The sequence below is a fragment of the Mizuhopecten yessoensis genome, unplaced genomic scaffold (genome assembly GCF_002113885.1).
Source record: "Mizuhopecten yessoensis strain PY_sf001 unplaced genomic scaffold, ASM211388v2 scaffold2049, whole genome shotgun sequence".
Taxonomy (NCBI): domain Eukaryota; kingdom Metazoa; phylum Mollusca; class Bivalvia; order Pectinida; family Pectinidae; genus Mizuhopecten; species Mizuhopecten yessoensis.
The window spans coordinates 651955-675337 of NW_018404352.1; the positions used below are offsets into that span (position 1 = coordinate 651955).

The 23383-nt window shown below is 35.3% G+C and overlaps 1 protein-coding gene across 1 annotated transcript in view; it reads left to right on the forward strand.

Moving 5' to 3' along the window:
• LOC110444659 (cholecystokinin receptor type A-like) overlaps positions 1–22826 on the forward strand; it is a 66153-nt gene extending 43327 nt beyond the window's left edge. Inside the window, exons 2-3 of the mRNA XM_021489024.1 lie at positions 18589–18957; positions 20641–22826. Of these exons, the coding sequence (XP_021344699.1) occupies positions 18589–18957; positions 20641–21182 (911 nt within the window). The 3' untranslated portion in view covers positions 21183–22826. The remainder of the gene's footprint in view (positions 1–18588; positions 18958–20640) is intronic.
• Positions 22827–23383: the final 557 nt, after the last annotated feature.

Below are 23383 nucleotides of genomic sequence, written 5' to 3' on the forward strand. Positions count from 1 at the left end.
TTTTTAAATATCGAAATACTCGGCAAATCAAATTACTTCGTTTTCTATCAAATCTTTTAAAAACGTTGTCTTTCGATAATTTTAGAATTAGGTATTGTTAGTCTTTGGCAAACGCGTAGGGCTATATTTATAAACAGGGATTATTTATTACCACTTAAATTTAAAGTGCTACCCGCCATTTTATCTTTTGTTTTAACAATTTCAGTCTTTAAAGTTGATGTTGTGTCAGCCCTAATGGCCTTGAATACTCGTTTTAATTAACAATATAGATTAGCTATTGTTAATAACCCTGAAGAAATGAAAAGCAATAATACATTCTATGTTAGTCAAATGTGGGCAATATTATCATAAACGTAAAAAAAGGTATGTAAGCTTGCAAATTGATTCAACATTTTGCTTACAGCAACACCTTCCATTAACATTCTGTACACTTTCTTTCATTGCTTATCTTTATTATGCGTCCCTGCAGGTAGGGCGTAAGCATTGTACTTGCTGCCCCCATTGCATGATCGTAAGAGGCGACTGAATGTGGGATTTTATCTTTCCTCTTCTTTCTAAGCAGCTTTCTTTTTTCCTAATGTCTCCCTTGACAATGCCTAACTTTTGCCTTTAGTTGAGCGTTCGCCCCTGTGAGGAAGGCTTTGGGTTCTGGCCCCTGGCCAAAACATACCAGAGTCTGTAAAATGGTAGTTTCTACTTCTGCTTAACGCTCAGCAATTTAGGAGTGGGACGACTGGTTCGGCCGTTGTCGGTATAATGTGACCGGATTGGGTGTTCTGCTGGGTGTATTTGGCAGTATGTTTCAGTGAGGTAGCGCTATAAAGTCGGCATCAGTTCCGCGCTATCACAAGGAGACAAACACGAACATATCGCAGCCTCACAAACACACGCGCATACACTGCACGCATGCATCATGCACACAGGGGAGGCCGTTCTTAAATGACCATAGCTGTTGATAGAACATTAAACAACGCTAAACCAAACCAAACTAAACCAATCTTTAATATGCAGTGTATAACATGTAAAAGATGACGTAATATATTTCATATCTCTGAGAAATAACTTTATGAAATAACACACAATGCTGAAAATTGATTTGAACTAAGGTATTATAACACTATAATAGTGCCTTTAATCAATTGTTTCCCAGACGGTTTAGCAGTGCGTTACACATGCACAGAAATATTCATTTAATTGATGCAAGCTTAAGGAGATCATATATCATATTAACTGGTCTGCTCGTCTGTATAGGTCGCCATCTTGCCGCACATGACACTGCTTATCTTTATATACGATATAGAATGCTGTAATGTTTTGTTGTAGACTGACATTTGACATTTTCTATAAATGTTAAAGCCATATTAAACGGCGTCCTCATAAAAACCCCTAGTAACAAAATATATATTCAAACGCAATGAATATTTACCATTTTTCCTAGATTAATTGTTAATATCAAAGTTATTGTTTGCGCAATACATAGACAGTCTGCTTCGGTGTCTGTTTCAACCTTTTCAGAATATTCCTATTCTAACTCTATAGCTCTAAGTTTTAAATGGCTATGTGTCTCTCCTATTGTAGAAATGTATACATTTTAGAAACGGGCAATTCTGATAGATTAGCATGCATGTATAACCAAGGCAAACTCTCTTGAGGTAAATTAGACCTGAAGTTCGAGCTGTGGATGAAATCCAAGATCCGAAAGCCGATTGATGATTATTACCTCTGTCTTACACTTACAAAAGCAATTCACCATCCCTTCATAGAGCAGTTACAGGCTGTGTATTGTCGTTATTAAGAAATGTACGCTGTAGTAGAATTAATTGTTCATTAATGAAAGTAATATGTTTAAAAAATCATCATTATTAATTAAATTTATAAAACATAGGAAATCCAANTAAACCAAACCAAACTAAACCAATCTTTAATATGCAGTGTATAACATGTAAAAGATGACGTAATATATTTCATATCTCTGAGAAATAACTTTATGAAATAACACACAATGCTGAAAATTGATTTGAACTAAGGTATTATAACACTATAATAGTGCCTTTAATCAATTGTTTCCCAGACGGTTTAGCAGTGCGTTACACATGCACAGAAATATTCATTTAATTGATGCAAGCTTAAGGAGATCATATATCATATTAACTGGTCTGCTCGTCTGTATAGGTCGCCATCTTGCCGCACATGACACTGCTTATCTTTATATACGATATAGAATGCTGTAATGTTTTGTTGTAGACTGACATTTGACATTTTCTATAAATGTTAAAGCCATATTAAACGGCGTCCTCATAAAAACCCCTAGTAACAAAATATATATTCAAACGCAATGAATATTTACCATTTTTCCTAGATTAATTGTTAATATCAAAGTTATTGTTTGCGCAATACATAGACAGTCTGCTTCGGTGTCTGTTTCAACCTTTTCAGAATATTCCTATTCTAACTCTATAGCTCTAAGTTTTAAATGGCTATGTGTCTCTCCTATTGTAGAAATGTATACATTTTAGAAACGGGCAATTCTGATAGATTAGCATGCATGTATAACCAAGGCAAACTCTCTTGAGGTAAATTAGACCTGAAGTTCGAGCTGTGGATGAAATCCAAGATCCGAAAGCCGATTGATGATTATTACCTCTGTCTTACACTTACAAAAGCAATTCACCATCCCTTCATAGAGCAGTTACAGGCTGTGTATTGTCGTTATTAAGAAATGTACGCTGTAGTAGAATTAATTGTTCATTAATGAAAGTAATATGTTTAAAAAATCATCATTATTAATTAAATTTATAAAACATAGGAAATCCAACTAATTACTGCCATACAAATTTAAACATTAACAAAAACATTTGCTGACGGTAATGTCGATATTTTCCTACAATATCATGGGATACAAGCTTCAACCAAGGAAAATCATGAAGATGTAGCTATGCATCATTGAAGCAACATATTGTGCTTGGGACGGGGGCGTGACGCACTAGGATTAAGAAAGGGGCGTGTCACAGACAAGTACATAACTCCGTTTCACAAGCGTTAGCGTCATAACTTCCGTATCTGTAATTGTTTGATGGGGAAAGGCGTGTGTTCGTCATAACTGAAATTGTTTTGCGTTATAAAGATGTGGCTGGTGATACTTAGTTGTAATAGGGTCAAATCAGATACATTTCCGTATATTCGGAACACGTGCGGTTATTGTGTTGGCAAACATTAATGTGGCTTCATAAAGAAATTGATATGCTGAAGGCAACACTTGATAAATACATATCATGTGTTCCGTTCATTAGTGTTGATGTTTCGAAAATGGATAGTATTAAAGATTTATGATATGCAGTGAACTTTACATATATTCTGTGTGTCTGCTATACGACCCTATTCCAGTTAGTCTTGTTTTCTTTCTTATCTTAAATTCTGTGGTAATAGGTTACGCTAAATCAGCCAAAATGGCATTCTGTATGGGTTTCATCACTGCAAACAATGGTTGTATTAAACGTGCGTCGCGCTTTAAGATCTATCACTATATATATATGTGTATAGAAAAAATCAGATTAACGACCGACTAAAAAACTAGCTGCTTTCACCCTTCACAGGGCTCTTCAGGTTTACTAAAAAGAACAACGTCGTGACGTCACAATTACATGTCATCACACTACAATAGTAACGTGATGTCACGAAGTACACAAGATTGGTGGACAATTTAGCGTAAAATTTTACTGTGGCCTGTTGAGTCTTGGTTTTAATATTTTGATTAGTTGGTAATACATTAAATTTATGTTAACATGAAGATTTCGTATATGTATATATTGATAGAGTTTCATAAGCGCAGATTGACAACAAAACCTAACAATACCCCCTAGTACGTTACCATCCGCTCAGGCTTGTTGTGTATGTGGTTCATCTCACATGCTTTCTGACACTAGTAAAAGGTATGGTATTGGTATAGTCACAGGATTTTGTTTCGTTGCACGATAATTTACCGTACAGATCGTAAGTGCAAATTGGATGGGGGAACAAGCATGGCTTACGTAAGCCTTTTAATTAAAATGCATATCAGTTCATATTCCCTTTATTCGCATTTTTTCTAGTATTTCACTTGAATTTACGTTTTGGGGATTATCTCTTATGAATTGTCTGGTATCTCGAAGAAAATTCTGAATCATGTCAGAATGATTAGGTTAATTTTGATATACGTTGAAATTACGTGTTCGAAAGCCATAGAGAAATGAATTGTTTTAATTGACATAAGGTTATATAACATGTGCGATTGCTAATTACAAAATGTGAAGTATAACGGGTTGTTTTCGCTGGCTTAAAGTGTAGCGATTTTTATATTTCCGTGATCTAGACATGAACAGGAATTAAATTTTAGTGGTGTTTTAGCGCAGATACATAAACGGTGTCGGATAGTCAACCAAATAGGCTTCATTAACAAAGCTATGAGATGTTATAGAACCTATTTTTACATATCATTAATTTGTTTATGTATATGAATCGTCAAATCCATATACATCCTCACAGCATAACCGTTATGAAGTGTACTAATGCGGCTCGTTCATATGCTTGTCATATTATTCTGCGGATCATATATTCGCGATGATGTTATTGACCCGAGAAATCGCGAAAATATTATCCCCACGGAATACATCTTGCAATACGCCTTATACGGTACAGTATATAGGGTTTGTAGATTCACATCGGTGAGTGTGAAGACTCTCTGCCATTGCTCCATTATATGACATTGTGGGCAACAGACTGATAAGATTGGCAGCACATGTCACTCCCTTCTTACTAGAAATAACAAAAATCATTTGCAACGTTGTAAGGTTCCATCTTTGACCTATCGTGTCGTTATTACAAGCTTGAATCTTGCTACGTTTTTGTTGGATCAAGGCCTTTAATTCCCGTCACTGATGTCTTGTCCATGTCAAGTATAAATCCCATGTTCTGACAACGTCCTTCAACAGCTCATACTTCAATGCTTGAAATAACGTCCCTGCCATTTTCGGCCCTTTGAATCAGCTCCTGTGTTTTTTTACCTTAAAAATATGGTTTTGTTTCATATATCGGTCCTTGCTATTCAATTTCCTTAGCAACTCATTGTTGAGTTAGCTTGTGATATATCATACTTGCCCTTAAAATTCATGAGGTAATGGTTATTAGCGACAGGAATGCAATACACGTGAATTATAGTATAATGCGAGTTTGAGAACATGCACTATGGAAATAAAAATAAATCACCAATTGACCTTTAAAACGCCTTTGTAATGGTACTGTGAATGTTTCGATAATGTTGAAGAATAACACGATTAACCATGGGGAGTATATAATCATTATCTAATTAGCATGCTATCAAGAGGCCCATCCACATGTTGAGGACGCAATATATTGAGAAAAGGCAGTTAGCCTTTGCTTGATATCCACGCCAAGGGACCCATTTTTATTATAAAGAAAATGCAAAATCCTAAATAACACACGCTAGTCAATACATATATTACTGTAGGCCTATCAAAGGTCATTCAATCGCTGTGAAAATAGTCGTTAAGATCATAGCTGCGGACAACACAGATAGCCATTACATACGCTGGGCAAACACCGATAGCAGAAGCCGATGTAACTTGTGATTACTGACAAGCATCCTTCTCCTCCTCCTCCTCCTTTCCTCCTCCTCCTCCTCCTGTACAAGACTTCCTGTTAACAGGCCACTTCCACTAACCAAGTATCAGGAACAATCAGAGGGTCCTTTATCCACTCAGCCATCCCCTGCGAAAATAGAATTGTCTTGCTTTTCAGTAGTACACTTTACCAATGGGCACTGCACTATAGTGCATGAAGAGAGAATAGAGCGCAACCTTTCGTTTCAACACTGTTAATTATTTTTTTTTATCAGGATATGCATGGAGAGATTTATGTGTAGCATAGAAAAAATACATGATGTGTAAATTTAAATTGTACAATGAAATATTTTAAAGTTCGTGGTTTATGAGAGAAACCGAAACAAAAGGCAATACACCATGAACCTTCACAACAAATACGAAAAAAAACAGGGATTTCAGTGCATGTACTGTACAAAAGTACAAAAATGTCAAACCCGCCTACAAGGTAAAAACAAATGGAAAAAAAGCAACAAAAAAAACTTATATCTCTCTTCTGAAGTTTTATATATACGAAATGCATAAAAATATTGATCACATATTCGATCTGTCTAGACCAGTGCAAGGTCACCTTGGTAGAACATAGAATTTGATTAATTTACAGTACGGATGCTCCGGGGACGGTAGTTTTTTTGGATCCTGTCTGCTGGAACAGTCTAGGGAATCAACTGAACTCACACTACCCTCTAACCCGCTATTACAAGCTGCGAACCCGCTATTACTAGTCAGAACTTAGTAAAGGATGCAGTCATCCGTTTCAATGATCCTACCATTCCATGTCAACACTTGGTCCTAGAAAATCCGTTTTTAGAATAGCCATGCCATCAAAGGATTATTACATCCGGGTCTTAGTCATGCATATGCCTCTAAATGTGTGAACATGCTGTGGATTGATTTATACAAATGTAAATGTAATGTTTAGAATAGCAGGGTGCCTATTTTACTACCAAGCTAGTAGCTTATATTTGTTTCTCTTTCTCGGTTAATGGTCAAATTATATTTTGTTGCGCAAACAGAAATAGAAGTTTCAGTAATACAGGAAGTAACAACAACGCCTCCGTACTATGTATCCATAGGTGTGTGTGTGTACATGCACAGTTGTTATGTACTACATGATCAAAAGTCGTGGAGATTTCTATTATTTGATGTAGTTTTATTACATTTCATTTAGTACCTCCCATGCTGAATAGAAATGTGACTTGTGGTCTTCCATATGCTCCTAGCATTTGCAAAATAATATCAGAAAGGTTTTCAGATTGTGCTGGATTAAGGTACATTAATCTATTCATGCCTATGGCATGATGCTACCGTATATATACATATAATTATGTAATACTTTGCTTGAACGTTAATTATAAAGCTGCATTAAGTGCTTGACGATGAAATCACAAAATGCGAAATAGAAAATACCTTTAATTTAAAAAATAAAGTATAGCTTAGTTTTGACAAAGCGTAATTATTGTAAATAGTTGGTTAGAAATATTGTTTATTGCAGAATTCAATTTATTACTTTTATATATATACCTTTTTGAAAAAGAAGTTTCCAATATTTTTTATCATGCAACGCACATTTGCCAAAAACGAACATTAATTCTGGAAAATGACCATAAAGTTAAATAAAATATATTACCCCTTACCGAGCGAGATCGGGTTATCTCAGTCGAGGGCTAAAAATATGAAACAACCGAGTCGTAAGCCGCGGTTAGGAGGTTACAGAATCTTAGCGCGAGACTACGATAACCCGATATCACTCAGTTACAGGTAATAGATGTTTTTTCTCTTACCTTTTAGTTCCAAAAATAAACTATTCTTTCTTGCTAAAGACTACAAGTATTCCGTCTGGGGCCTCAACTTAATATTGGCTCTAAACTACCTAAGCTGCATTTGAATGCTTCTGCGTAACAATGTAATCCATCCTTACAAAAAAAAAATCACATATTTCGTATTTATCTACAATATCAGATATCTAAATACATCATGCACATCTAAGCAATACTTATAACGACAAACCAAGATATGTATAATGCAGATTGTCAATGTCCAGCTTTCCACGCGCGGATGAATACGTCACTGTGTAAAATATCCGCGAAATGTCACGTAATGGTACCAGACAGATCGGACGATAAAGAAAACGCTAGCATGGGGTATGACGTCGGTTATCCCTGTCTTAGGTGCGAGAAACCCGAGTGTCACGAGAACCATGATCATTTCCTACACATCCAAGGCTAAACAAGTCGGTGACATGTTTTGTTCAGCAAAGTCTTCTTCCTGTTGACACTGAAATGCTATTACATGCTTAGTTATGTGAATCAACATGTTTTACATTGTTAACAGAAAGGGTTTTATAGTTTTGAATATTTACATTTGCACTGCATAGTGCCTAGATAACTCTACTGGTTCCATTGAAACATATTTTTCAATGAACTACACAGGGGATTAGGTCAGTGTAGTGATACACTGACCTTATTACCGCCAAGTGGCGATGTTCCGCTGTGTTGTGTCTTAAAATGTTATTAGATGACAGTTAAATCGCTAAATGACCACAACATATATTAAAATGGTCACATGTTAGTATACAAATTAGTAGACATATAAGCATTCAAATAAAAAAAATCAATTATTAAATTGATGTGTTTACTGTGGAACTTTCTTGTTTCTTGTTTTTGTCGGCCTGGTTGCCCTTGACAACGACTGTGGAATGCGAAACTACCCGGCTGTTCCGAACAATTTACCGCTGACCCAGTCGGTGTGTATAAGAGTTTTAAAACAGCAATTAACAATACTCGCAACATTGCACAACTAATATTGTTGGTTTGGAATATAAATATAAGGATTGGTTGTCATATTTTTTACGTTTATTGGCGTGTAAACTACATCGGGCTTTTGATATATTTAACATGGTGCGCTAACGCGCACCATTCAATATATCGCAAGCCCGATGTAGTTTACACGCCAATAAACGTCAAAAATATGACAACCAATCCTTAAATGAACAATGTGTAACATAAGGGTAATTTTATAAGCAAACAAACGAACGGATCTGCATCAGTGTATATGTATGTTAATAGACAACAGGCTTCTCAGACGTTTTGAGTTACAAAGGAAGGGTAATCATATAAGGTGTTTTGTTTGCGCTCTGTATGTTGCTTAATCTTAATTTTGTTAGGGAAAACTTAATAGCGGTAAGAATGTATGAATGGAAATACATAACAGAAAACTAGGAATGATCATATAGTAATTGTAGCGAAAAAGGGGAAAAGGTCTATCAACAATAGCTCTAGAGATCCAGTATCCCTCACCTGCACATTCATGCAATCGTGACAAAATATTCTCATTAAATTGTATACTGCAAACATTATATCATACATATTTGTTTTCTCTCTCAGCAACACCCTTACCGGGGATGTTTTATACAACATGTAACCCTACTGGGCCAAGGATATTATATATCAAAATTAGCCTAGATTCCTTTTTCTGTATGGATAAAAAAGAATTTGAGTATCCTACCTTTCTTCACCTTATTGGGCGACGTCCCTCTACCCCGAGGTGGACTACACAATCCATTTACAAATCATTTCGTCTTCTTATTTCAATGATGGTTCTAGACCAAACATGGTTAAAGTTCCTTCATTCTTACAGAAGGAGAAGGTATTGATAGATTTACCTTTAAAGACCACACCCTCCATTTATACAGCATTGAATATCCCTTTCCCATAAATGCTTTAGACAAACTTTGTATAGAATCTCTCCAGGAGAAGGATTTTAAAGATTTACCAAAATTTGCCCTATTGGGGCCCCACCCCTCTGACCCTTTCGGCCCCACACCAACATTTATACAAAATTTAATACCCTTTAATCAAGGATTCTCCATGTAAAATTTAGTTGAAATCCACTAAGCCGATCAGGACAAGAAGCGTTTTAAAGGAAAAGTACACGGACGGTCGATGGAAGCCGTGCCACGGAATAAGCTCACTTGCCCTTCGGACAGGTACGCTAAAAATCTTTTAGAGCGCTACAAATATTTAGCAGAAAATATTAATTAAAATAGTATTTCTTGTAAACAGTGCAAGAATAATTCCAGCTGTTTGGCCGACTTCAAGGACAGATAGTCCACTACCTTGAGGTATGACCAACATGTTACGAAAGACTTTTTGGTTGTACTTTTTGCCTATGGTATTAAAGTCTCTTTAATCTCTTTCAATATATATAACTTCATCTGACCAATACACAGACAATCAAATTTCGAATACTTAAGTTGTCAAATTAAAGTTCATGAATGTGTACAGATTGTAATCTCCCGATTAGGATTGACATGAGCATCGCAAGCTCTAATGGAAATTAACAATATCGCAGCCACAATAGGTCAAAGATTCGGATTATCATTAGGAAAGATACAAAGTGTTGACTTGCAAAAAACTTTAAAGTATATGAGACTGGCGCTGAGATGCAAGGTCCCTAATATAGCTATTGCATGGTTTCCGGTCTGTCTAACGCTGAAGTGTTCGGATTCTAATCGGCGGCTGCACTGCCATCTTTTGGAAGATTAGGCAGATAAATCCGGAACACCTACAGAATCATTTCTTGCCTAACTTATAACTGTTTTAGCTTTATTGCGTTAATTGACTTTCCATTTCATGTTTTCTTCTCCCTGTAAGATCACTCAAACGAGCAAGATACACAGTTACTGTCGAAGAGAAACATGTACAATCTAACTGTCTTCCCTGCCATCTTTTATTAGTTCGGCTTGACGTAGTTATGGTAAACTCGGAAATAAAATCACGGCGTCTTGACAAAAACTGACAAAACTGCCATAAACTTCTATTTTTATTTTCTGAAAACATCACTTTCCTTCTAACTTTTTTAATGCTGAAGCCCAAAAAAATAGCATTACTGGAAAATACTGAGTGCATCCGAATATCACAGCATTTGTACATAGTTGTCAAGGGGCTCTGAGGTTTATTGGAATTGTGGGCATTTCCCATTTTAATTGTTATAATTGGTAGTGATTAAATGTCGTAATACAAAAAAAAATCATATTGGTTAAAGCGTCATCATTAATAAAATTGAAACAAAAGGTTAATCTTTATTTGATCAAAATATAATATAATGTATGACAATCAGAAAGACATTATATTACTAATGCATTAATTAACACATTAGTTAGCAGGATTTTCCTACCTGAAAGATTCCAATCTACAAAGGACACCGACGACGTGTTAGGTCACCAATGCTTTCGATTTGGCGAGTTCAGTATTTTAGTACCGTTATTCAATACTTGTTGCAATAGTTATCTGGAGATAATGATGTATACCCTGACGAATGTAACATATGGGGAAAGGACACCATTCTGGCTTAGCACGTGGTTTTTTAGTTGTTGTTAAGGATGTCTATTTAATTTACAATTAAATTTAACTTTATAATTACTTTACAATGATTTTGATACAATTTTTATCATTTTAAAGATAAGACTTTTGTTCAACAGTGTGATAGCGCGTGGGGGTTATAATAGTGGAGGAAACTTGCATTCCTGGAGAAATCCAAAGTCGTCAAACAGGTGATCCCTTACATACCCATCTGGTAAGTAGACCGGATCATAACCCTTGGTTAGCAAAGATTCTACATACAGTGCACCATGTCCGATCGGGGAACCAAACATAGCATCGTTTTGATAAAGCGAGTGTCCAAAACCCTGTGCCACCTGACCACCTACTGACATTTAATAGCATTGGGTTATTACAGAAAAGATTAAGAACCCACATAGGTGCAAATCAAATTGCTTCGATGAACCTTTGTCGCTTAATTGGCAATACTATTACAATGAATATACTAGTACTCGTTGTGTATAAATGTTTTACCCAAACCAACAAATACTCATTAACGTAATTTTTGAAAAAATGGAAAAGAACATTGAGGGCTTTGTTTATCCTGATGAAAGAAGTTGGAAACTTCAAATCTGCTCCACATATGTTGTAATCTATGTGCCATAAAAACCATATCTTAAGAAGCTCTGTATAATTAACGTATGTACACGTTTTACAAACATATACCATTCATTAGTGATAGATGTTTGGGTATAAAGATAACTCGGCCAACACAAAGATGAGAGAAATGAGTTTTGGGGGAATCCGTTATCAGCTGTCACCATAACTCGTGCTTGAAATGTTAAAAGGAGTCCTATCTGTACATAACCAATTCTTACCGAAACAAAAAATCAAGATAAGTTGTTTTATTGCATATCATAAAGAAGGAAATACATTAAACAAAGCCTCAACGGAAATCTTTTAATTTTCATTACTCACGTAAAATACTTGTATATAACCTTAGGGAAGACAAGAAAATTGCTTACATTTGTGTTGTATATGATATTTCAAAGATGATGTAGAGGCAAAACGTTAGAATGAGATCACGGGTAAAACTCGTAAAGCTGATAATCTGTTTTACTCATCATCTGTAAACTTCACCCCATATATCCCCTTTCGTATCAAGCACGTCACGCTACGTCATTGTATCTGTAAACCCCGCCCAAATACCTCATATTTCTGACATGCAAGTGATATTATTATCTGAAAAAAAGCCCAACATTATACAATTATTGACTTTTTAGGTTGATATGAGGATATGAAGACAAGCATTATCTGAACAAATCATTATCTATTTGTCTTTTCGACAAAGTAAAGTCAATTTTATTTTATTTTTCGAATGTGCTAATTTTACATGCAGGTGTTTAAATCGTAACTGTCAACAACTCTAAATACTTGAACAAGTACTGATGCTTTGATATCAGACCGAAGTTTTCGGAGTCTATCTCAAAGCCCTTTTCAGGTGAATAATATCGTAAAACCCTTATTGATATTTATTTTTTGCACGTTTTATGTTTTCAGTATCATTGTTAATCATAATTGTCATTAATTCGTCATCAATGACGCTTCCAAACCGAGCCCGTTTGCATGCATGCCGTCTTACATATTTGTTTACAATGACAGAGCCAGTCGATCGAAAATCCGGCGTTCTGATTGGTCAACATTATGTTTTGTGATGGAAATCTTTTGTTTTTATTCGTAGAACTGATTGTGAAAAGATTCAAGTAGCAAAACCAATAAGTGTGGTTCAACTAACTGGTTACGCTACATGCATCTTTTCATAATCCACACTTACCAACCCGAATAAAATGTTTAGATATATATGGTTCGGTTGATGTTAACCTCACAAGAAGTAACCTGATGCGATTTTAAACTCTCGTGCAGGCGTTCAACAATCATTACAATTTCTCAGTACCTCAGAACGAGTTTTCAGCCAATCACAGAAGAGCTAAACTGAAAGTCATATACTCCAGCCAATTAACACCAAAAGCAAGTCATATAGTTATCTACAAACCCTGCCCAACACATCCCCTTGATTTCAATCTTAAAACATTATGTTATCTGCAAACCCTGTCCCACATATCCTTTTTCTGTCCCTATAAGAAAACTTAAGAAAATATATATTTGACATGCTTAAATATTGTCGTACCAGTGGGCATTCGTGGAACGGAATTTTTGGATGTCGCATGCTTTTATTCCTGCAAGCTACTTGTCCAAAACAGTATATTTCTGCTATTTATGCATAGCAACGCAATTTTGTTGCTATGGTAAGGCATCTACGCTTTAGCATTGGGAAAAAATCTGCACCAAGCAAGATATCACCAATTGTAACTAATATGATGTTTATAACATAAAATGGTAAATACATTCAAGTTGAAAGTGTTACTTTTTATGAGGCCAAATTGACCCATAACGCCCCAGGTCCTTTGCTGTACATAGTACGTATATATAGCAAATACGATATACTTGATAATGCGGCAATTAATATGACATTTACGAGTAAACATCTTTACCATATGGACATCCAATTTAATCATGAATACATCTCACTAGTTAATCGATAATATTCTACCCAGCATTAAGGTTAAGTGCCGGTGTATATGCATACACGGATATATTAAATACTTTCGTGTATGGTACACTGTTCTACGGAGTAATTACGTATTTGATAAAACAAAAGTATGTTTGGTAACGATGTGTAGATCAATGTCTCATCATCAGAGGTTCATTAGCATGTATTAAACAATTGATCAACTTCACGACAAATGAACACTTTCTTTTTACATAAACTATTTAAATTCATATGTATTAAGGTACGGAATTTCAGCAATGGGCAATAAACAATAAAGAATGCAAAGGCATTAATGAGAACATAAAAGTACAAATTGTAACATTAAATGACCATTTTCATCAACCAAGAAATGAATGAGAAAGTTAACCATGCTTGGGAACACCAAGTATTGTTTGCTCGATAATGACACGGACCATTAACGTTTCGTCCAAGCATATTTAAAAGGAAAAGCTGTCGACAGTTCGTTTGAACATGTGAAAATGTTTCATGAGAGCACATCATTATCCATATATTGTTTGTGATTAAGTACGTAAATGATACTAAGACCAAATGCAAATATGAAGTGATTAAATCCAATCCCACGACGGATGACATTAATGAGAGTTTTACAAACACGATAAATAACGTGATGTAGAAAATCATTTCTACTATATATTTTCACTATCGAGTCGTTGTTTTACAAATGATGAATGAGGTGGTGGAGGAATTATCTTACATTGTAGTGATACACTGTAGGTTTGTTTAATGATATGGTGCACAGCTTAATGTTTATTGTATAATGCTTCAATAATTTGGCAAACTTTAATCTTAATAAATTCATTGTTGGTAAGACTAACCACTAAAACTGAAGAATACACCAAGGTATTATATTGCGGTTGTATGTCCTTAATTAAGGTGGACAAAGTCAAAGGGCACCGACCTTTCAATTGTCCCATTCCAACGTTCACTTTTTTAATCAATAAAAAAATGACAAATAATGATCAACAACCAGTTGTATCGATTTAGCTTCGTTTCATGATATTTAAACAAAAATGTACCATATGGTTTTTCTTAATTAATACTGGAATGTTTATGATATACTATCAAATATATATACCATGACGTCATATGTAGGCACTGTGCGATCATTTAACTAACTTCTACACAGTAGTCCTACTGTTTACCTTTGTACATTTTGTATTGCTTCCAAATATGGATAATGCAACCGGTATACAATATTCTATTTGGATTTCTTAAAAAAATGTTGAATAATTCAATTTATATATATAAATATAGATATAGCACCATAAAGGAGTTTTCCATTTAAATATAGATATAGCACCATAAAAGAGTTTTCCCTGCGTGACCTTATAATTATGTGGTAAAACAACGAAAATGTATTGGCAAAGACACACACATTGTATTCTGCTTCATATTTTCACAGCAAATTATACCTGTTTATAATCTGTCTTACATATAATATGCTTCGCATTTTTGTTGATACCTTTTGATATTAATGGCTTGGTTGATGGTAATCGATGGCTTATTGTACAATTGGTGGCTCAATCGAACTGCCGAACAATCAATACAAAACAGTCTCAAATTCAAAGACAACCAGACACTATACTGTAGATCTGCTAGTTCTGTATAGTACTACAGAGAGGGATCGCCAGTTGTGGTTATATTATGGCAATGCAATACAAAACAGCATTGCTTCATATACAAACATGTTGTTGGGGTATACAGTAAAACTTAGATATTATATATATCCTATATAATTACATGACTCTTCTATTTCATATTTTTATGTAGTTTGCAATTGACCAGCTGTCGCATTTCTTATTATTTAATGCATCTGATCCAACAATGTATTTTTTTTTTCTTTTTAGCCGGGGTTTACTTTATAATAATAATAAAAATGAAAGACTTCATTTCAGGTCGATAACACTTTGAGTCAAAGACTCTTCGAACAAGTGGTCGAAAGTAAAATTTACAATATTTACAACATGATATTATTAAAATTACATCATCATAGACAAGGTGTATCCCATAGAGCTTATGGAATTGTCTATTACATTAAAGTAGTGCACTCATAAAGCTCATGATGCGTACATAGAAATAAAAACACCTATCATACACATAAAGAACGAATGAAAGAGAGGTTAGCAAAACACTGAAATATAGTTTCTTTAGGTAAAAAATACCCAGGATTTTGACCGTAACTTTCAGATCTTGGTATATTACTTTGAAACATTATCGATGGTCAATCTAATTAAAAAGTGATAACGAAATAGTCAAAGCGCGTATTATTTAAACATTTATCACTACCTTACATGACATAACAGACCTTGACGTTCGAACGTAATGCGGAGAGAATGGGTTACATTCGTACAGCGTAAGATTAGAACGGAAAGGAGAATGTTATTGTCGCTCCTGTATTGGCAGATTTGCTCGAGGTCGCACTAGCCCAGTAGACAGACCAGCTATGTTAGCATTCATACACAAACTAGTAGCCTTGTCGCTATTGATATATCGCTACACTAAGACCATGGCATATCGTTGAACAACGCTTCTAATCACAGATATATTGCTGGGTTTTCGTTTTATCAGGCGTGACATATTACTGTAATACTGTAACCTTTTACGATTTTTGCAATAAAATACAGTGCGCGAAATGAATAGCAAACGAAAACACCGTTTACGTGGCATATTATGACTCAACCACAAAAAAATATATCCTGCGATATTGACTACTGTAGCTTTATCAAAAAAATTAAGGAACCGTGAAAAAATACCCAAACTGAACTATCATAACCTAAGCCAGATTGATTTGTTTATTTTTTACCTCGATAAACGTCCATCGAAGCCCGGCCTTTTCGCCAGCTTATAAACACATTCGTGAAAGTGTGATGACATGAATAGCTTTATTCAAATGTCAAAATTGATTCAATTTATGCTATAAATTATGCATTGATTTGTTTAAACTGATTCAAATATCCTTTAACGGTCGTTGTTTGTTCTGTGAGCCGAAGGCTGTCAAATGGTGGTAACCACTGATCCAAATTGACGTTTGTTGTTCTAATTCAGCCAACTGACTCCAAATGTTTCTTTGAAAATTTAGCCTTCACGACGAAAACAAAAAATATTGAATATTCCCATTGCACATTCAATCATAAATAATCTATTTGTTTTTTCTGTCAAAACACTTGCAATTCTGCACATTTAGTTCCCAGTTATAAATGTGGGCATTATCATTTTTTTATAATATTTGGAATCGTTTAGATCAGCAGAAAGAATGTATTTTATGTCAACAACCTAAAACAAGGTCCCTCAGTTGTCAGCGGGTTTATCTTATGAGGTTTCTGAGAATCAGACTAAGCCAAAAAAAATTGAGTTTGGAAATACAAAATCGGTTTATCTTTCCCTAAAGGTTCCAATTATCGTTCAGGTCTTATTTCTAGGGCGACCAAAACCGAAATGGAGGGGGCATACACTCTGATCTAATAAACACTACTTATGACTGTTCCCTTTCGTATATATTCCGGACATTTGTGATTGGCATCAGTCTGATGGTCAAATCGAATGCCTGTCATGAACGTAGACCAACCCATATCCGATAAATGTCAGGCTAAATAACTAAGTCGATAAGGTTGTAAAAAGCAACATGGAACATCAATTGTATGTCTCTGAAAGAGGTTTGTGGACGGTGTTCTGTCTGGTGTTTATGTCACTTTCAGACAAAAGGGTACAGCTCTGATTTTAAAAATGGCAATGCCTTGAAACAAGTATAATCACAAAGGCATTACCATATACATAACGTCTTACTGGTAACTTGTTTCTGTTCCTTAAAGGGATACTGGATCGTAAACAAAATTTGAAATTCAACATTCTTGCTGTGTATATGCTTTAAGCATTATATTTTGTTTGTTATGATCGGGGCCGCAGTGGCCAAGTGGTTAAGGCGTCTGACATTCTGCTACCACTAGCCCTCCACCACTAGGTCGTGGGTTCGAAGCCTCCGTGTGGCAGTCACCATGTTTGTACTGATCGTAGGTCGGTGGGTTCTTTTCCGGAAACTCAGGCTTTCCTTCACCAACAAAAGCAGGCACCTCCTTCAATGACCATAGCTGTTAATAGGACGTAAAACAAACAAAACAAAAAAGAATTATGATGTTAAGTTAATAGATCTTGTATGATAAGAATTTTATTTGTTCTGTATGTTGCTAGATCATAGTGAACAACCGATTATGCAGTTTATTTGTTAGAAAATATTAATGTTGCGCAGATTTTTTGCATACGTACTTTATACCGATCTTCAAAGTGAAAACTGGATTCTGAAAATGTCGATAAAGGAAAGTATCCTGCCTTTTACAGTCATATTGCAAAAACGGGGTTTATAATTATAACTGTAAGGCTTGCAGCTGGTAGTTCTGCGTCGTTAGATCGATAGCGTTGTATTTTGTGTTGGGGACTTGACGACAATAATTGTGATTTATATTGTTTATTTGTCAATTAATACCTGTCTGCGGTTCTGTACCATTTGACTACAAGCAAAATGTCAGACTCGTCTATCAATTTGCAATAAGTGAAATGTTATTTCATCCTTGCATAGAAGTGGACATAGAACCTTTTTTGCACTTTGTGTTAGTGACTGAGTGTTTTTACACTTGGTTTGATACTTGTAACAAACACATATACAACATGTTTTCTCTTAAAAAGAATCTTCGAAATTATGGAGCAATTGTAAAATGCCTGCTTGTCATGCAGAAAAATAAATTAATAAATAAATTGATGATAAGTTTCTAGGATAAAAAGCGTTTAAATGATGATTTAGAGACAAACAGCCTCTTTTGTTTTGAATGTTTTCAGAACATTACACAATATTTTTGCACGGGAAGGAAGGTTTTGTCAGGAACTATATATATTTAAACCTTTATTTTGTAACTGATTTCCTGGTATAGTACAAACTTACATCTCTTAATGGGGAACATTAAATTTATTGGCTTTCGTTTTACTGTTACAGGTGTATCTGTAGGAGTGAGCTGTTTCACACTTGTTACCATCTCGTCTGAGCGTTACTTCGCCATATGTCAGCCGCTACGGTCCCGACGATGGCAGACCGTGTCCCATTCTTACAAGATCATCGTGGCCATCTGGATCGGCGCCCTTACCATCATGATTCCCATCGCCTTGGGCACAAAGCTACTGAGACTGAGGTCAGGGGCCTACGCCTGTCGCGACCTCTGGGACAATACGGCCCTCGAGATTGTCTACACCGTCGGTCTCGTCATCCTCCTCCTCGTTATCCCACTCATCATTATGAGCATCGCATACGGTCTCATTATACTCAGACTGTGGGTGGACATACGGAGCCAGTCACAGGCTGCGAGTGGTGAGTACTCCCGAGGCAAACAGTTGACCCTGTCATTGTAAATTGTGTCTAATATACTTACGCTTTTAATTATGATGTGCATATCTTTCAATGACCTCACCGATGCATAACTTGATATTTTTAATGTTACAATAAAATAGACGACGATCTATCTTCTTCGGTATTTGTTTTATGAACTTTTCCGTCTGTGCGTATTGCAGAGTTATCTTCTCTTGTGAGCAGGTATTGATTGTTACGTCATTGGTTTGTGTGAGAAAATTACGTCGTTTTCTCAAAAATTGATGACGTTACTCTCACAAACAAATGACGTAACAATCAATACCTGCTCATAAGTGCAGATAACTCTGCAATACGCAAAGACGGAATACATTGCTGAATGCAAGCTTAAAAAGGGATTGAATGAAAAAAAATGCTTTCCTAGTAGATGCGCTTAAATTAGAAAAATCAAATCTTCCCATAAAGCACACATTAAAATATAATTGTATTAAACCTATCAGGTTACATTCGGATTGCACTGGTTTAAAAAAAGCGTATTGGATAATTGACTCTGTGTAATAAACACACTGGCGTTGATGCAACCTGTATATTAAATTTCAATATCGATCTTTTGGCGTAATTTTACTCATTAAGACTGATCGTTTAAGTAAGAAGTAATTAACAAATTGCTTATTTTCTCTCTAAACGTGTCACTCTTCGCCCCTTCCATCATCATCAAATGTTTAAATTAGATTAAATTACAAGTTTTTGAAATAAAGTTTGATTTTTCTCATTTTCGACGAAAAACACAATGAAATTAAATATGATTGCTACTAATCAACGTGAAAAGCACTAAAACATAATTAGATTATAATTGTTAACCTTGGAAACTGCATTAAAACTCTAATTACAAGTTCGTATGTTGCGTTATAAGAAACTAGTTAAAAGATTATCATGTTTTGGTATTTACCGATGATTTCCCTTTAAGGCAAACTCGCTGTTATGTTTATTAGTGAATTAAGGAGTAAGTTGGATTTGTGAGGAGATGAATTGCGACGTATTGTCAAATACATCGAGAAGAGTAATGTTAATTCTACCATTTCAGCGATGTTCGACATTTTCAATTGGTTGATAATGTATTATTGGACAAATAGACATAAGTGGCCATTTTTATTTGCCAAATAGATCAGGCAAGTGAAAAATAAATGTCCAAAAACCACATGGAATTGCTAGTTTTAATAAATGAGTCATAATTGACTAGTCTTGTACGTGTTTGCTTCCTCAACTGAGGGTACACGCTTGCATGTACATGCATGCTCAAACATAAAAAAAACATACATTCACATAAAGCTGGCAGAAGAAGGCCGCTGAGTGTTACGTTAGGAAAACAGTGCGTAACATGTTGATGAACTGTTTGCACGCACGAAACAACAACTCAGCTCGATAGAAGTAAAGTGCATGAAAAACAACAAACTTCACGGTTTATTTTTCCAACATTTCCCCATCCTCGTTGAACAACGAACCAAAATACAACCTCATAATATGTGTGAATCAGAAAAAAAAATGGGTTTTTAGATCTTAGTTGATTACAAATTAGAAATGTAGGTTCGTTATCAAAGTCATAAAGTTTAATGTTCCTCATTTAGAGATGTAAATTTGTAATCTAAGGAGGTCTTGTATGTTGTAACGGATTTATTTGTTTTACAGAATTATCAACTCCTCAACGATTCGTTGGGTTCAGCAGAGCATCCAGTAATAGCGAATCGGAACTGCGCTCTCTGAAGAGTATGGGTAACGGTTCTGATTACACTACTGGTGGCCATGTTAGCTTGAGACAGATAAACCCTCACACCAACGTGTCAAACCGGAAACGCGTCATCAGGATGTTGGTGGTGATTGTGATGGAGTACTTTATGTGTTGGACGCCATTGTATATAATAAACACATGGGTTATTGTGGATTACCCTACCATACATACGCGCGTGTCAGCACTAGGATGGTCAATGATTCAATTGTTGGCTTATACTTCCTGCTTTATTCATCCTATTACCTATTGCTTTATGAACAAAAATTTCAGAAAGGGGTTTCTGTCTGTGTTTCAGTGCGATAAGAATCAGCGACGTAGGACGCTGATCACTCGGAATGGAACAGAGGTCAGTTCTATGCCCTCGCTCTCTACCCAATCTCCTATCATAAAGGAAAAACTTAAGATGGAGGTCCTGTACAGCAAAGTGTCGCCAGATGATTGATATAACCGCTGTATGCCTTCCCTGTCACAACTAAGGATGTACATATATGAACAAAAAGAATAAGCTACCTTGATTTAACGATATGTATCTGGTTTCGTTGAAGGTGGTACAGTATAGCTTATATGACGCTCGGCATTTAGTTCATGATTTTGTGGCTAGATTTCAAAATATCTATTTATACATTGTATAACTGTATATCGAAAGAGTAAGAATGTTTCGTTTAAAAAAATGCTGATATTGGGATAGATGACATTTTAACTATTTTTTCGAAGATTTTGTCAATAGCTTTAAATGCACTGGTAGAAATGGATTAATATTAGTATCGTGTATGAGATATGGTCGGTAGACAATCAATCTTGGCGTACTATGCGGTAAATTGCTATTATTATAACGCAATGAACTCATAGCATATGACTTGTCGTCCTTGTATCGCTCCTGACGAAACATCCATGATCCATTATTCAGAGGCATTATGATTGCATTTGATGGCTTAGTCCACTGTTTAAGTTTACTTTATTGTGCAATGACAATATCATATTTTCAACTCGGTAAAAACACAACATAATTATTTTGTAGCTATTTTTTTCTCGCGATACTAGTCCGCTATCGGGACTCGTGTCAGCATTTATTCGTATATGGAGTTTATTACTAGCTTTGGGCTACATTCCCAAACAACCCGACTCCAAGGACGACCATAGCCGTGTCGACGAGTGCCGGTAAAGGCCTGATACCCACTGTGGAAGAGGCCCCTATCGGGAGGGCTTGGTAATGCGAATAACACGTAAGCGACCGTCCCATAGCATATTCGTGTTTGTCAAATCAGCGTGTTTTATCATATCCCGGACCAATCAATATTTAGCTAAAGTTTTTTTTTTTAATTGATGTAGGGAAAACAGCTGTCTGAGTAATGAGTCATTTGGTAAACGCCCACTACTGTCTGACAAATGATATCATGTTAAAATTGCACTACTGTTCGATGTACAAACGAGAAATGAATCAAAGATGATAATACATTCTATATAAAGAGTATGTATTTTTTATTTCATTCATGTTCTCTAAGACCTTAACTATATGATAGTTGAATACTACGTTTTGCAATTATACTTGACTGAAGAGCTGAGGAATGTTAACAAAGACACAAGAATATAAACAATGAAACCATTTTATTGAGAAAAAGCACTTAGTATAATTCAAGAGTGAGTATATTAAGGAAAGTCGTAGGATAGGGCAATTCATATAACTTAAGGTATTGATGACGAGGTATAAGCAACCCGTTAATAAAGTATACAGTTATATTTTACATTTTAAGATAAACTATACACATACGGAATGTTGTTGACCAATTTTATCAAAAACAGGAGACAGCGCAACGATCGAATTCATATATTACAAATTTTTAATTATTAAAAATAAGGAAGACAGCCCTGGTTTTTTGTGAGTAAACAATCAGCTGTGGTCATAGCTTTATAAAATCTTCATTAAATATCTCTCTTGTTAATAGATGTTCTTATAGTCTGTGCGTGTTGTATTAAACTTTTATTATGTTTTATTCTGTGTATTTATGATGTTAAAAGGGCGGCGCAAGCGTAATGGTGACGTCAATGGCGTCAGAGAGGGCGAAATATTAAACATCTGCCATGCATACATGACGTGTTGCGTGTTTGTTATCCTCAAACAATGTTCGTCAGAAGAGAAATAAAAATTATATGCAAACCATTCTGTCTGACGTGTCTTTAAGTACAAGACTTATCAAAACGCTTCTATTTGCAAACTGTTTCTTAAGCTAATTACAGGCCAAAATCTATTATTGTTTCTATTCAAATAGAAAGAGCTAGAAGTGGATTTTTTGTTTAATAGTTATATTTATTTTAGTATTTGGCACCTGGATAATGTTTGCGAATACCAATTATGAACAGTTGTGTTTCTTAGTTACATTCACAACCATGCTTGATAATTAAAGAGACCTGCAATACAAACTTGATATTGACATAGACCTACATACAATGAAACAAGCTTGATAATGACATAGACCTACATACAATGAAACAAGCTTGATAATGACATAGACTTACATACAATGAAACAAGCTTGATAATGACGGCGATCTACATCCAATATAACAAGCTTGATAACGACAGGGACCTACAAACAATGTAACAAGCTTGATAATGACAGAAACCTACATACAATATAACAAGCTT